The 14,961-nt window shown below is 37.5% G+C and overlaps 2 protein-coding genes across 7 annotated transcripts in view; one reads left to right on the top strand and one right to left on the bottom strand.

Annotated features, from left to right (window-relative positions):
• Positions 1-5,255, bottom strand: part of IFTAP (intraflagellar transport associated protein) — a 58,795-nt gene extending 53,540 nt beyond the window's left edge. Inside the window, exon 1 of one of the 5 annotated variants that reach the window (XM_017530484.1) lies at positions 5,097-5,255. The gene's annotated coding sequence lies outside the window, so the exon portion shown is untranslated. Of the gene's footprint in view, positions 1-4,017; positions 4,042-4,773 lie in introns of those variants that run through there. The other 4 variants (XM_017530483.2, XM_017530486.2, XM_017530487.2 and 1 more) reach the window with 4 other exon arrangements.
• On the top strand, positions 1,381-7,727 carry RAG2 (recombination activating 2). Of its 2 annotated transcripts, XM_017530481.2 has the most exons (3): positions 1,387-1,515; positions 4,689-4,882; positions 5,493-7,727. In XM_017530481.2, the coding sequence occupies exon 3, from the start codon at positions 5,520-5,522 to the stop codon at positions 7,101-7,103; it is 1,584 nt and encodes a 527-aa protein (XP_017385970.2). In that variant the 5' UTR covers positions 1,387-1,515; positions 4,689-4,882; positions 5,493-5,519; the 3' UTR covers positions 7,104-7,727. The 2 variants fall into 2 exon arrangements, with proteins under 2 accessions (XP_017385971.1, XP_017385970.2); XM_017530482.2 differs by lacking the exon at positions 4,689-4,882 and having other exon boundaries at positions 1,381-1,515.
• The last annotated feature ends 7,234 nt before the right edge of the window (positions 7,728-14,961 follow it).

The raw sequence follows: 14,961 nt of genomic DNA on the forward strand, positions 1-14,961 counted from the left end.
ATACATTCTATACACTAGACATTTTAATCCATTAATCCTTACAACAAGGTAGTTATTACTCCCATTTTAGAGGTAAAACAACTGACATTCAAAAACAAAAGGTCACAGAACCGAAACTCAAACCCAGATTTGCCTACCTCTGATCACTACATTTTATCATCTAAATATGGAAACTGATCAAATGACCAACAATAGTCGAAGGTTAGGTAAATTACGTTACATTTACTTAACATCATATTATACTACTATTAGAAATTATAGGTTGGGCGAGGTGGCTTACACTTGTAATCCTAGCACTTTGGAAGGCCAAGACAGGCAGATCACCCAAGGTCAGGAGTTTGAGACCAGCCTGGCCAACATGGCAAAACCCCATCTCTACTAAAAATACAAAAATTAGCTGGGTGTGGTGGCATGTGCCTATAATCCCAGCTATTCAGGAGGCTGAGGTAGGAGAATAGCTTGAACCCGGGAAGTAGAGGTTGCAGTGAGCCAAGATTGTGCCACTGCATTCCAGCATGGGAGACAGAGCAGGACTCCGTCAAAAAAAAGAAAGAGGGAAGGGAAGGGGATGGAAGGGGAGAAAGAAAGAAGAGAGAGAGAGAAAGGAAGGAAGGAAAGAAAGAGGGAAAGGAAAGGAAAGGAAATAAATTATAAAGGTAGTTTTGCGATCAAGATCACTATGGAATACTAATCTTTTCCTTGGCTGAACACTTTATATATATTATCTAATTTAATCTTTTCCCAACAACTTTTTGAAGTAATTATTTCTATTATCCTCATTTCAGAGATAGAGAAACAGAGGCTTAAGGATTAAGATGACTCTACCTGAAAAATAGCAGAGCTGGCAGAAAAAACTGGGTGAGCTTGACCCCAAAGCCCATTTTTTTAATCATTACACTGTATTATTACAGTGTAATTTATATCAGTAGCTGTCTGATATAAAGTTGGTAGAGGGCCTTGAATAATTACAACTCCTTCCTTCTGAGCCTTGCATTAAAGGAAATGAGACCACAGAAGAGCACTTCAAAGTTAAAATGAATAGCATTGGTATTCGTGGTCTCTTGTTTTAGGACAAATAATTTCTAATTCGATTTGAAATAGTATTTATTTAAACCATAGAAACTATATGTATTTCTTCTGTTTTTCTAAAATGTTTTTAATTTTAAAAAATCAAGTTTTGACCAGATTTCTTTTTATCTTTACAAAAGGTGAATTGTGTTGCCATTGTTGCTAGTAGTGAAATAGTTAAACCCTGAGGGTATACCCTGGTGGATATCTCCCTCAACCATCTAAAGAGAGAGAGAGAGAGAGAAAAAAGGTCACAGTCAGTTACTCCCATTAGATCAGTGTTCATGAGAACATCTGCAGGCACACATACACACTCTCTTTACAGTCAGCCTTCTGCTTGCCACAGTCACAGTGGACAGTCAGTGAATCTTCCCCAAGTGCTGACAATTAAAACGTGGTTTAGCAGCAAAGATTCAGAGAGGTGTGAGCAGCCCCTCTGGCCTTCAGGTAGGTCTGATACCTTCATTTCTACCAAAGCTAAAAAATGGGAGCCTATGTTTGTAAACTTTAAAGGAATGAAGATGCCACACTTTGGCAGTGTGTTAGTTACAGGTGGATTGGGAGTCTAGATAGGAAAGGGATGAGTAAAATTTGGAAAATGTGGGGCTTTCTGTTCTCTGGCTGCTTCGGGGACTTAATTCTCAGGCCTTTAGAGCACTATTATTAGTGCATAAATCATTCTCTGGCCTAAGTATAGGAAGGAAGACTTAATCCTGGTTTTACTGCCAGCAAAAATAAACTAGTGTATGCCTCAAACCTGATTAACTGTGCAAGATAGTGTTATTCACACACTAAATGCCTGAAGTTACATGAGGTTACCGGTTACTCTGGAGCAATCAGGAAACTATGGCTAGCACGGATCAGCTAGATTTAATGCTTCAGAGTACAGTATCTTTCTTGGGAAAAGAAAGTGGGTTTAGATATGGGTAACTATAAACCCAGACCTCATACTATGAGTCCTTTTATGGCATCACAGTGAATAAATGAAAATCTCCCTGCTGAAGAATGTTAGCATGGGGTTGGGAAAATTGTATATGTTTATTGGTCCTATATTTCTGTCCTTTACAAAAAGTCTTTAATTTGTTGACCTTGAAGCCTCCTTCAGCTGAAGAACAGGGTCTCACTTTTTAAAATCTTCCTGTTTTTATGTAGCCTATTAAAAGGAAAAGACTTCAGTAGGTTATTTTAGATATAGTATAATCATTTAAAAACTCCTTTTAAAAACCAAGGTGTGACTAATACACTCACATTGAAACCATGGAAGAGATACAATAATCTACTCCAGTGAAAAACATATTCAAGTCAATAGAGCAAAATTTCAAAAAACTAAATGTGGCAAAATAATATAAAAACACTTCAATGATCCTGTTTATTCTTCAAATGCATACATCATCTGGTTAAAGTGTATAATCTAAAAATTAATTACTCACACTTGAACTGTGTTACAAGAGGAGGTAATTCGTCTTAGCAATAAGAAATTTTACCACTGTTTTTAGGGCCTTAAAATAATGAAGTGAGCCAAAAGCAGAGCATCAAAGGGAAAACAGGTCAAAAGCCAGATTTCAAAAATCTTTAGGGGCCTAGATTAAGCTACAAAAATTGACAATCCTCCTTACGACTTGCCCAAGAAAATGTTTCTGTGTAATCTACAATAATCATGTTTTCACTTATATGAGAAGCCAAAATTCCTACAACAACCTTAAAATGAAAACAAGGGGTGACAACGAAAACTGTTTTAAAAGCCAGTGTTCTTGAAAAATCCCTTTGGATCTAGAATCCATTACCACTGTATGGCTTGCTGTGTATCTCAGTAACTGCCATCACAGGTGATTGAAACAAGCAGGCCTTGGCTTAGGTGTTTGGCTCCTCCCAAAATGGGACAATTCTCTGATCCTAATCTCTCAGACTGAGTGTAATCACCTATAGTTTTCTGAAGTGAGGCTCAATAATGTCTCCTTTTAGTTTCTATGAATAGCATTTTTCATAGTTGCTCAGATGCCTTCTCTCACTAGTCTTGGGTAGGCCATGAATGAATAAAACACTGCCCAGATTATTTTATAAGCTGGGCAGGTTGCTGAATGTACAACTGAGGGTATAATTGAATGTACATTGCTTTCATAACTTTGATAATAATCCTTCTCAGATACCATTTCCTCGCCTGCTTTAATCACCCACCAGATAACTGTTTAAAAATCACCCCGTAGGAGTCTCCCAAGTAAACTAAAAATAATAACTACAAGAGATTATTTAGCAATTAATTACAGCTGAACTACAGAAATTATTTAAAGCAAAAAACAAAAAACAAAAACCCACCAACATCTCATTAGAGTGACCAGAGATTCTAAATAGTCCAAGGAATCTTTGCAGGAAGAATAAAGATAAATTGGATAAATTATAGTATCAACTAGCATTTATTGTTTATGTGCCATGCACTGTTCCATGAGATTTACATGTGCTATCTCATTTATTTCTCAAAACAGCACAGTGCATAGATACTAAGATTATCCTCATTTTGTAGATAAAAAGAACAGAGAGAAAAATAACTTGCCCAACATGGTTACACAGCAACTAAGTGTTAGAGCCCAATTTGGACTCCAAGGATTCAATTTAGGGCCTGCATATTTAATGAAGGTTAGAGAAAGGGTGACTAAAATAAAACATTAAATATCTTCTGTTAATAAATTAACTACTACCAGCACCCTCATCATATGTTTATACAATTCTTTTTAGTTCAAAAGTTTATCTATCTATACCCACTGACCTGATTCCCAGGTCCTAAAGCCCCCTTCTCACCCTCTCCAAACTTATCAACTCCCATTACTGGCAGGTGGTTATGCACTAGATCTTATTTTTGGTAAATTTAAAAATAATCATAATAACTTTTATCTACTGTGTGCAAGTCCTTGTTCTAAGTACTTTACATATATTAAATTATGGATCATAACTTACACCCATATATGAGGTTGGTAAAATCAGTTTTCAGATGAGGAAACTGAGGCACACAGAGATTAAATAACTTGCCCAAAGTCATGTAGTTAGTGGCAGAGCCAGGATTTGAATCCAGCCAGTAAGCTTTCAGAGTCCATACTCTTAGCCATTATTTGTACTGCTTCTGAAGCATATTAAGAAGTAACTCTGAAAAGTCAAGGAATCTGTACTGTTTTGTTTCCTTTAACATTTGTTGTACAGGACTTTACACTGCAAACAGGGAGCGTATTTCACATCTCTCTAAGGTAAACAATAATAAAATAGAAATTTATCAAGCTTACTTCATCTAGTAAATATTCTTTTAGTTGTAACACAAATATGAAATCCTGAATAATTCAAACACCTCTCTGCTTAGTCCCTGCTTACTACAGAATTATTAAAGAATTACCTAAAAGTTCTTGGACTGGAAATATGTGAAAAAGCCACTAACTCTATTTCCCTGGAATGAAGATGAAAATGAGATGTGTTTAGGAACCTTCTCTGCCTCCCTAAAAGAACCCTAAAAACAGCAGTAAAAATAGTGAAGAAAACAAAGGGCCTTTAAAGTGCACTCACTAAAAACTAGTGACTATATTTCAATTGTTAACGGTAGAAGTAAAAATCACTAACGGGCAATGTCTCCCCTGCACTAGGGATTCAGAGACCCATCTTTCGGTACTTTAAGACAGTTACGGCTTTTGTAACCCTGGTGTCCCCTGCAACCTCCTGCCACAGCACCTCCAGGGTCCTCGAGGGTGCAATTCTGAGTCGCGCTCCAAAGCGTCCAGACAGGCAGGACACCCTAACGACACTTCTGCCGGGAGTCCCTTCAGACTGCGGTCTCCAGGCAACCGCACTTCAACGGAAGCAGTTGTGCTTCCTACCGGGTCACCTGTTCAAAAGTCCCCAGGAGTGGCTCCAGCAATAACAGAGTAGAGGTTTGCCCGACACCGCTCCGGGCGCTGCAGCCGTCCCGCAACCCGGATGTTGGGTCGGTGTCAGCCACTCTCACCTCCCATTCCCTAGTTTTCCGCCTTGGCTCCCATCTAGTCACTTCGCACCTTCGGCTAGTCTTTATTCAGAGACACATTCCAGGAGTCCCCTCTCCCAGAGCAACAAGGACAGATTTCCAAAGCCACACAACCCATAGAGAAAGGATTCCTGGGAAATGTGGTTCTTTCCGCTGACGCGTGGTGACTCTTTAAGGAAAAGAACTACAACTCCCGGAAATCCTAGGGAGAATAGTCCGTGGCTACAACATGTCCCAGATCCTTGGATGGTATAGGCAGGAAAGGTTCTGTGGCTCTTTACTGACGTAACTCCTCGGATTTTGCCCTTTCAGTCCCACTGCAAGCGTGTGGGAGGACTTAAAAAATGCTATTTACATGTGAAGGAATCTAAATACGGTGATTTATATGAAGTGATCGCTAAGTCATTTTATTTTATAATTCTTTCAGACAAAAACCTACGTACCATCAGAAAATATGTCACTGCAGATGGTAACAGTCAGTAATAACATAGCCTTAATTCAACCAGGCTTCTCGCTGATGAATTTTGATGGGCAGGTTTTCTTCTTTGGCCAAAAAGGCTGGCCCAAGAGATCCTGCCCTACTGGAGTTTTCCATTTGGAGGTAAACCGTAACCATATCAAATTGAAGCCTACAATTTTCTCTAAAGATTCCTGCTACCTCCCGCCTCTTCGCTACCCAGCAACTTGCACATTCAAAGGCAGCTCGGAGTCTGAAAAGCATCAATACATCATCCATGGAGGGAAAACACCAAACAATGAGCTTTCAGATAAGATTTATGTCATGTCTGTTGTTTCCAAGAACAACAAGAAGGTTACTTTTCGCTGCACAGAGAAAGACTTGGTAGGAGATGTTCCTGAAGCCAGATATGGTCATTCCATTAATGTGGTATATAGCCGAGGGAAAAGTATGGGTGTTCTTTTTGGAGGACGCTCATACATGCCTTCTACCCACAGAACCACAGAAAAATGGAATAGTGTAGCTGACTGCCTGCCCCATGTTTTCCTGGTGGATTTTGAATTCGGGTGTGCTACATCATACATTCTTCCAGAACTTCAGGATGGGCTATCTTTTCATGTCTCTATTGCCAAAAATGACACCATCTATATTTTAGGAGGACATTCACTTGCCAATAATATCCGCCCTGCCAACCTGTACAGAATAAGGGTTGATCTTCCCCTGGGTAGCCCAGCTGTGAATTGCACAGTCTTGCCAGGAGGAATCTCTGTCTCCAGTGCAATCCTGACTCAAATTAACAATGATGAATTTGTTATTGTTGGTGGATATCAGCTTGAAAATCAAAAAAGAATGATCTGCAACATTATCTCTTTAGAGGAAAACAAGATAGAAATTCGTGAGATGGAGACCCCAGATTGGACCCCAGACATTAAGCATAGCAAGATATGGTTTGGAAGCAACATGGGAAATGGAACTGTTTTTCTTGGCATACCAGGAGACAATAAACAAGTTGTTTCCGAAGCATTCTATTTCTATACGTTGAAATGTGCTGAAGATGATATGAATGAAGAGCAGACAACATTCACAAACAGTCAGACATCAACAGAAGATCCAGGGGACTCCACTCCCTTTGAAGATTCCGAAGAATTTTGTTTCAGTGCAGAAGCAAATAGTTTTGATGGTGATGATGAATTTGACACCTATAATGAAGATGATGAGGAAGATGAGTCTGAAACAGGCTACTGGATTACGTGCTGCCCTACTTGTGATGTGGATATCAACACTTGGGTGCCATTTTATTCAACCGAGCTCAACAAACCTGCCATGATCTACTGTTCTCATGGGGATGGGCACTGGGTCCATGCTCAGTGCATGGATCTGGCAGAACGCACGCTCATCCATTTGTCAGCAGGAAGCAACAAGTATTACTGCAATGAGCATGTGGAGATAGCAAGAGCTCTACACACCCCCCAAAGAGTTCTACCCTTAAAAAAGCCTCCAATGAAATCCCTCCATAAAAAAGGTTCTGGAAAAATCTTGACTCCTGCCAAGAAATCCTTTCTTAGAAGGTTGTTTGATTAGTTTTACAAAAGTTTTTCAGATTCAGGTGCTTGGAACTTTTCAATCTGCTTTAAAAATCATAACATTGATTTTAAAAATACATTTCTATTTTTGTTTATTTAAAATGCCTATGTTTTCTTTTAGTTACATGAATTAAGAGCCAGAAAAAATATGTTTATAATGCAATGATAAATAAAGTCACTCTAGAACCTATACATTTTGAAAATATTTTACTCAAATACTCAATTTACTCATTTATTCTTAACTGAGAATTTCCTATCTGAATTTTTACATACCCAGAGTCAGTAACAATCATTGACATATGTTTGTATTTCTTATATGAGTCTTGGTAACAAATAACCTATAGAGTGGTTATGACAAATTTAGCCAATAAAGAAATTAACATGCAAAAGAATTAAATTAATTATTTTGTGCAATAAAACAATTCAGCAGTTTGCCAAAACTTAAAAGCAAGATCATCTACATCCCATCCCATACCAGTGTTCTTTATATACCTTTAAGCAACCCCTTAGATTATGCCTGTGAACAAGTTAGTTCCTCAAAGCTTTACAGATATAAATATACATGTAGATATAGATGATGTTCTCCACTGACATGAAGGAAGAAATAAAGAATCTACATCAAGTTTGATATGTTTTCCTGAATTATTTGCATGCATTTTCTTTAAGGATTTCCCTTCCCCATTATATGATGCATGAATGATGTGCCAAAGTCAGTCATTTGAACTAATAATTTGTGGGAGTTTTTATGGAAAACTGAAGCCTACTGCTACTTAGAACTCTGGAAAAAGTAAGACCAAATAAATCTCATAGAGATGAATAATACTGGTTATTTCCCAAACCAATATAAGTTTAAAGAATTTCCTGACATTTACAGGCAGAAGATTTAAATAGAGGAAAAGAAATGTATTTGTGTGCATGTGTGTGTATAGTTAACACACATGGGGAGGTTGCTGCCAGTGAATATTAAAAAGTCAGTGATCTTGCCAAGGTTTAATTAGATACTTACTAGGATGAAATTAGTCAAAATGACTATTAATTTTAAGGTTTCAAGACATCAATTAATAACCAGATGACTTTAGAAACAAATGCCTTTCCTCCTGGAATATTTTCCTGAAAAAATCACTTTTCTGGAAAAGCCTTATCCTAAAAGCTTCAGTCACAGTTACAGTGAAGACTCTTACTCTTCACTGAAAGTCTACAGTGTATAAGGTACTAATAGCAAATTTAGGGGAAACATGAACTATACAAGAGATGAAAAGCAGGAGCGCAAGTTCTGTTGATAGTTCCATGTCTGAGATACTGAAGCTAACTTGGATAAACTGAATCACGTTCACCCTGTTTCAATAATGTTGCTCACTGAATATTCCTGTTGAACAATTGTTTCACATTGATTTTTTTGTTGTTTCCATCACCTATATAAAAATAATAAAATATAAAAATCTTCTGTTTGTATGGATTTACTCAAATTATTAAGATATAAATCACCTAAATAAAGGCAAAATTAAACTAATTTTTTCAGGATCACTCCACTTTGATTTTTTTTCAATCTGTTAGTAGAAAAATGGCACAAGTTGGAGCAAAAACATCCTTTACAGAGTCCAAAGGTGAAATTTCCCCAAGGTGTAGATATATTCTCTCTTCCTGATTTGTCTGCAGAGATTCAGTGGCTAAGGAATTATTACCACATATTTATTTTGTAGCCAATGAAATCCAGATATGGTAATCTAAGTGATTCAACTGTGAAGTCACTGAGTTTCATAGTCAAACTCAGATCTCACCAGCATAGCTGCTTTTGGGGTGTGTTTGTGTGTGTGTGTGTGTGTGTGTGTGTGTGTGTGTGTGTGTCTATGTGTGCATGTTTTAAGAGCATGCAGTTTGGTTATAGATTATATGTTTGAGTAAAACATATAATTTGAGTAAAATTAAGTCTTTTTGTCATCTGAGCAATGAGTTTATTTGATGTGACTTTAAGATACTGTGTCACTGCTTTTTTAATAAGCAAATGCAAACATTCAAATGAGCCACGTTAAAAGAACAGACACCTATTTCAACAATACTGCCTTTCCCTAAAATGTTTCAGTGACTCACATTTCAGTCAATCACCTTTAAAATATATGGTTCATTTCCTTGAAGATGTTCAACAGCTGTCCCTCTTTCTTCACTAAAGATGGATTTAATTTCTGGAAGCAGGCAAGTGTCATTCAAAGCCTAGCAGAGTGAGATTTTTCAGTATTACACTACCACTTTAGGTCAAAACAAAAATGTGAATACAAGCTAACAAAATGGATTTTCTGATATGGCTTATGAATGGGTTTTAAAGGAAAGTCACAAAATTTTTTGTACAAGACTACAAGAGTAGTGTCAAGAAATAAGTATATGGTTTCCCAAGGTAATCATTTTAGGGGACTATACACATCTATAAGTACAGGTGAGTTCAGTGTGTTAGGGGAAAGGGAAGGTATAAAGAAAAAGAAATTGTTATTCCAAAGGCACTGGGGAGAGATGAAGCTTGTCACATCTGAGGAACTGAAAGTTCAGCCAAACATGGTAAACAAGTAGGGGTGGGGTGCCATGAGCCCAGAGAGGAAGGCAAGGGCCAGGGATTCAATTTTTCATCAGTAAAATAAAATAGCACTCTGCTCTGCCCATATTGGTGAGCAGTTATAAGGGCCAAGCACAGCTTTTATAAACTAAAAAATAACATATGCTCTTGTTGTGTGTTCAAAAACATAGTTTCATTATTCTCTATCACTGTGAAATACATCCAGACCCTCTGCATAAAAATTATTTAAGAGGGTATTTGCCAGAGATTTTACCATAATAAACATATGTAATTACAAATGCCAACTGACAAATACAAAATCTAGACCACACATCATCAAGGACTATGTAAAAATATTTTAGGTAGCCTGAAGGAAGGAAAACTAATGGTCTTGAATAATGGTTAACAAGATGATCAATAAAACAATCTAGATTCAAAGATATAATTGATGGTATGTGATCTCATTTTGCACTGAAAATCAAATTATGAGGTCAGATTTCTCAGAAATAATATTCTTTTTCATAGACCATAGATTAATAAAATGAAGTACATGAAGTTTGGTTAAGAGATAAATCAGTCATTTAGAGTAGTATGAATGGTCCATTCACCTGTTCCCTCCTGGCTTATTTTAGCCCCACCATTTTCTTCACACTTTATGCTCAATTTCCAAAATACCAAACTGATAACCCTCCTAGTGAGTACCCCTGGTTGTTTAAAACCCCAGAGCCTTTGAGCAACCTGTTCCTTCTGCAGGGAAGACTTTCCCCCTTGGGCTTTGCACGTCCTGCTAATGCCCTAGTCCACCTGGCCCAGTTCTATTCACTGTTTACATCCTAGTTTAGATACCTCCTCACTCCAGAAGCCTTCTCTGAACCCCACTACCTTTTACAGATTACATACTCAATGCAAGAAATAAACCTGGCTGTATTTTTCTCTAACTCAGCCTACATTGCAGTCTGCATCTCTTTGTATGCTGAAAATATAATTTCAGCAATTCTAGAATTCTCCTTCTTTTCATCCAAGTTCCATGGAGAAAAAGAATGTGGAATTGTCAGAAGAGGGAGTGAAAAAGGATGAAGTATCTTGTTCCTATGGTCATTCCTCTTTATCTTCAGCTACAGCATCCACCTGTCATGATCAGACCTGGCGGGTGACTCCTGAATTGCACATCAGTCTTTACTACAAGTCGTCCTTATGTCTAGCCCCCTTTAAGCTGCTTTCTGGTCTCTGGTTGAGAGAGACCTTCTTTTCCCAACATGGCCACAGTTCTCTTTTTGGGACCATCTAGGAACTTGTCTATTTCTGTAACTTTCTTGGGCACATCCTACTACTCTTGCAGCTTGCTGGACCACTGATTCTAGTCCGAACTATCACCAGCTAACCACACATCACTACCATTTCACCTCTGGATGTTACTGGTTTCCTGGGCTCTATCAGGGAAGTAAGATGCACATCCTCTCTCCTCCTGACGCCAAGAAACTAAACTGGGATTCCTATTGTTCTCCCCAACTCCACAGCTCAGCCCAAGGTATAAAGTATGAAGAACTCTTTTACTGGGGACCCACAGTGTCTGCTCACTCCATCTTTGTCTCAAATTCACTTCTCGAAAATGTTTATATGGGAATGGAAACAGTTTCTTGTCAATAAATAAATATTTATTGCATGAAAGAATGAATATTGAATAATTGAGGGCATTATAGAATAGCTCTTACTCATCAGATATTCTTCAAAACATAATGCTAGTATTTTCCATTTCCCCATGAAGCATCGATTTGTTTTCTTTTTTTAATTTTCTTTTTTCATTTTTTAGAGATAGACTATCACTCTATTACAAAGGCTAGAATTCAGTGGCACCATCATGGCTCTCTGCAACCTCTAACTCCTGGGCTCGAGAAATCCTACCTCAGCTCCCGAGTAGCTAGAGTTTCAGGTGCATACTACCATACCCAGCTAATTTTATTTTTTACAGAGATGGGGTCTCCCCATCTTCCCCATGATGATCTTGAACTCCTGGCCTGAAGCAATCCTCCTGCCTCAGCCTCCAAAAGTGCTAGGGTTATAGGAATAAGCCAGTGCACCCAGCTCCCAAAGCATAGATTTTTCATGCTCAAATTTTGGATAAAAGGAATATCTAAGAGGAAAATTAGTCAAGTACTATCTCACAGTATTATACAGCACAGAGTCCGTCATATTCCCCTTCATGCTGCTTCAATACCATATAATTATTTCTGTGGTTACATATTCTAAGTGTCTGAATTTTCCAACAAACTATGAGTTCCATGAGTAGTAGAACAATGTTTTTTATAACTTTTTATGACAAGTACTTAAAATAATGCCTGGTATACCTTAGGCAAAGTGTTGTTAAGCTGAACTGAATTAAATACATTACTGAGTTGCATCTGCTTTTTATTGTGAGTAACCAAAGTGGCATATACTTTATCTAGCATAACACTAATTATACTTTGTTACATTTGTTATAATCACTTATTGTTTGTCTTTTCCTCCTTTTATTTCTTAATTCCATCATGACAGAGATCATCTTAAATGTTTATTATTGAATCTCCAGTATCCAGCAGAGTGCCTAGTGCTAAATATACGTATGTTTATATAGATATTGCATATATACACACACACACACACGCACACACACACACACACACACAAACACACACATATACACACACACAGGGAGAGAGAGAGTAAAAACTTAAAGCAACTAAAGAAGTAAGGGATATGAGCTTAAATGAAACTAACAAACTTCTGATGGATGGCAAAGGTAAGAATAGGAAAACATGTAGTAGAGTAATTAACACTAGCTACTGTAACAAAAACTCTCAAACACTTCTAAAGTTTATTTCTTGCTCATGGAAAATCCAATGCAGGTGTTCTTATCAGGCTATTCACCTGAGTGGCTCTCCTCCAAGATTTGCCTCAGGGATCCAGGCTTTTTCTATTTGGCAACTCAGCCGTCTTTATCTCCACTATGTGTTGCTAAAACTTCAGATACAAAAAGAATAAAAGAAAGAAAGGGAAAGAGAACACCTGGGGAAGGCATTTTTACTTGTAAGTGTTTCAGCCTGCAACTAATACATCATTTTCTCTGACTTCCATTGGCAAAAGCTAGTCGCGTGGCTTCGCCTAAATGCAGGCTGGGAAATGTAGTTTAACTCCCTGCCTATAAAAGGAAATTGCATGTGATGAGCATTTAGCCAGCACCTGACCAGTATATATTTTAAACATCCCAGCTGCAATAGCCCCATTTACCCTGAAACAGTAATGAAGGATACTAGAATAGATCTTCTAAGCTAGAAACAAAAATACCTGTCGCATGATATGGTTTGGCTGTGTACACACTCAGATTTTTATTGGATTCTTCACATGTTATGAAGGGAAATGGTGGAGGTAATTGAATCAGGGGAGCAGGTCTTTCCCTTGCTTTTTTCATGATAGTGAATAAGTCTCACGAGATCGGATGGCTTTATAAGGCGGGATTTCCCTGTACAAGCTCTCTCCTTGCCTGCTGCCATCCATATAAGACATGACTTGCTCCTCCTTGCCTTCTGCCATGATTATGAGGCCTCCCTAGCCACGTGGAACTGTAAATTCATTAAATGCTATTTCCTGTATAAATTACCTAGTCTGAGGTATGTCTTTATCAGCAGTGTGAAAACTAATATGCTGTATATGTTCATTGCCACTGCTTTTATTACCTTTTGCCTTTTACTATTAACCAACCTCCTAATGGGTCTTCCTGCCTTTACCATGTCTCCTTCCAGTCCTCTGCCTGTTCGGAGACCACGGTGAACATTCTAAAATAAAAATCTGATGTTTCATTGATGAAAACTCTTCAGTGATTTCCCATCGTCCATGAAAAAAAAATCCAAATGCCTCACTATGGCAAGATGTGATTCTGTAGGCCCATCTTTCCCTTCTACACACACCCTTGTACTTATTCTCTATCAATGCTGGAAACCCTCCACCTAAAAAGTCCTTCTCCCTGGTTAATAACTACCATCTTTCATGATTTAGTTGTTCTCTATAAGGCTTTCAGTCTAAAAAGTGTGGAATATTCACCTCTCTGTCCAAACTATCTTTTTATAGTACCTATCAACTTATAAACATTTATTTATATGCCTGATCTTCAAATAAAGAAGCTATTTGACAGTGGGCTTTTTAAAAGAAAGGAAAGTTTATTTCTCAGTTTCATTTCCTTAACAGTAAGCATCGCTTCTGGTACATTACAGTTGTTCAACAAATTTTCATTGAATTGAATTAAGTTCACTCTATAGGGGCTGAAATTCATTCACTTCTGCAACTATTGTCTTACTATTTTTCTAATTCTTTAATGCACGAAGGAGGAGCTGTGGAAAAATTATGTGTTCTAAATATCTTGACCAATTAAAATATCTCACAGAACTTGGAAATCAAAAACACAGTAAAATTCACAGGAGATGAGATGTTAGGTTATATTTATTCTCCCTTCTGGTGAAAAGAGTTCACACAAGATTAGTATAGATATCATGGTAAATTTTGATAGAATAGACAGCCATTGTAATACACAGTGGCAAGAATTCCAAATTATTTATATGCCACAAAACTCCACTCTAGCATAGAATATTGCTTTTTGACTTGGACGTTACCATAGATGATAGCACATTTTCCAAACCTAATTCTGTCAAGAAATGTCTAACATGCACACTTATTTCAAAGAAAACTAATTCTTCATCCTGTCTCCAGATATCAATCCAAAAAATGTGCGCATTCACTTAAATCATACTTTGTGATAATAGAAAAGAAAAGTTATCAATATCACTCCTTTTAAGAGTCTGGTTAAGAATAAAAATCCCCTGAATCCATGGCTCAATTCCTCTACCAGTAGGCTTATTCAGGGTCTCCATCAGTAAGCATTTATTGAAAATCTAATATTCACATTAAGTGTTATGGGAACTTCAAAATAAATATAAAACATAAGCCCCACCTTTAGGTAATTAATAGTCTTACTATAGAATGGGGAAAAGGTGCAGGACAAGAGAGTTGTGGACAATAAAATAATAAACTCAAAGTAATGGGTGACAAATTTGAAACCGTGCAGTCCAGGCTGTCCACACAATAACTGTTCAATTTGTCTTTAACCTGGGATATGTTGGGAAAATTAAGAAATTGGGCTAAAATATTTCCAAGTTTCCTTTGTTGTATTTAGCCCTGCTGAAGAGATGTTGTGACCAAGATAACTGGAGATGTAGAAAATACTATTTGAAATGCTATGCAAAATGTACAGTGTTACCTCCAAAGAGGCAGGGTTTGTGTGTGTGCA

The sequence above is a fragment of the Cebus imitator genome, unplaced genomic scaffold (genome assembly GCF_001604975.1).
Source record: "Cebus imitator isolate Cc_AM_T3 unplaced genomic scaffold, Cebus_imitator-1.0 Scaffold66, whole genome shotgun sequence".
NCBI lineage: Eukaryota > Metazoa > Chordata > Mammalia > Primates > Cebidae > Cebus > Cebus imitator.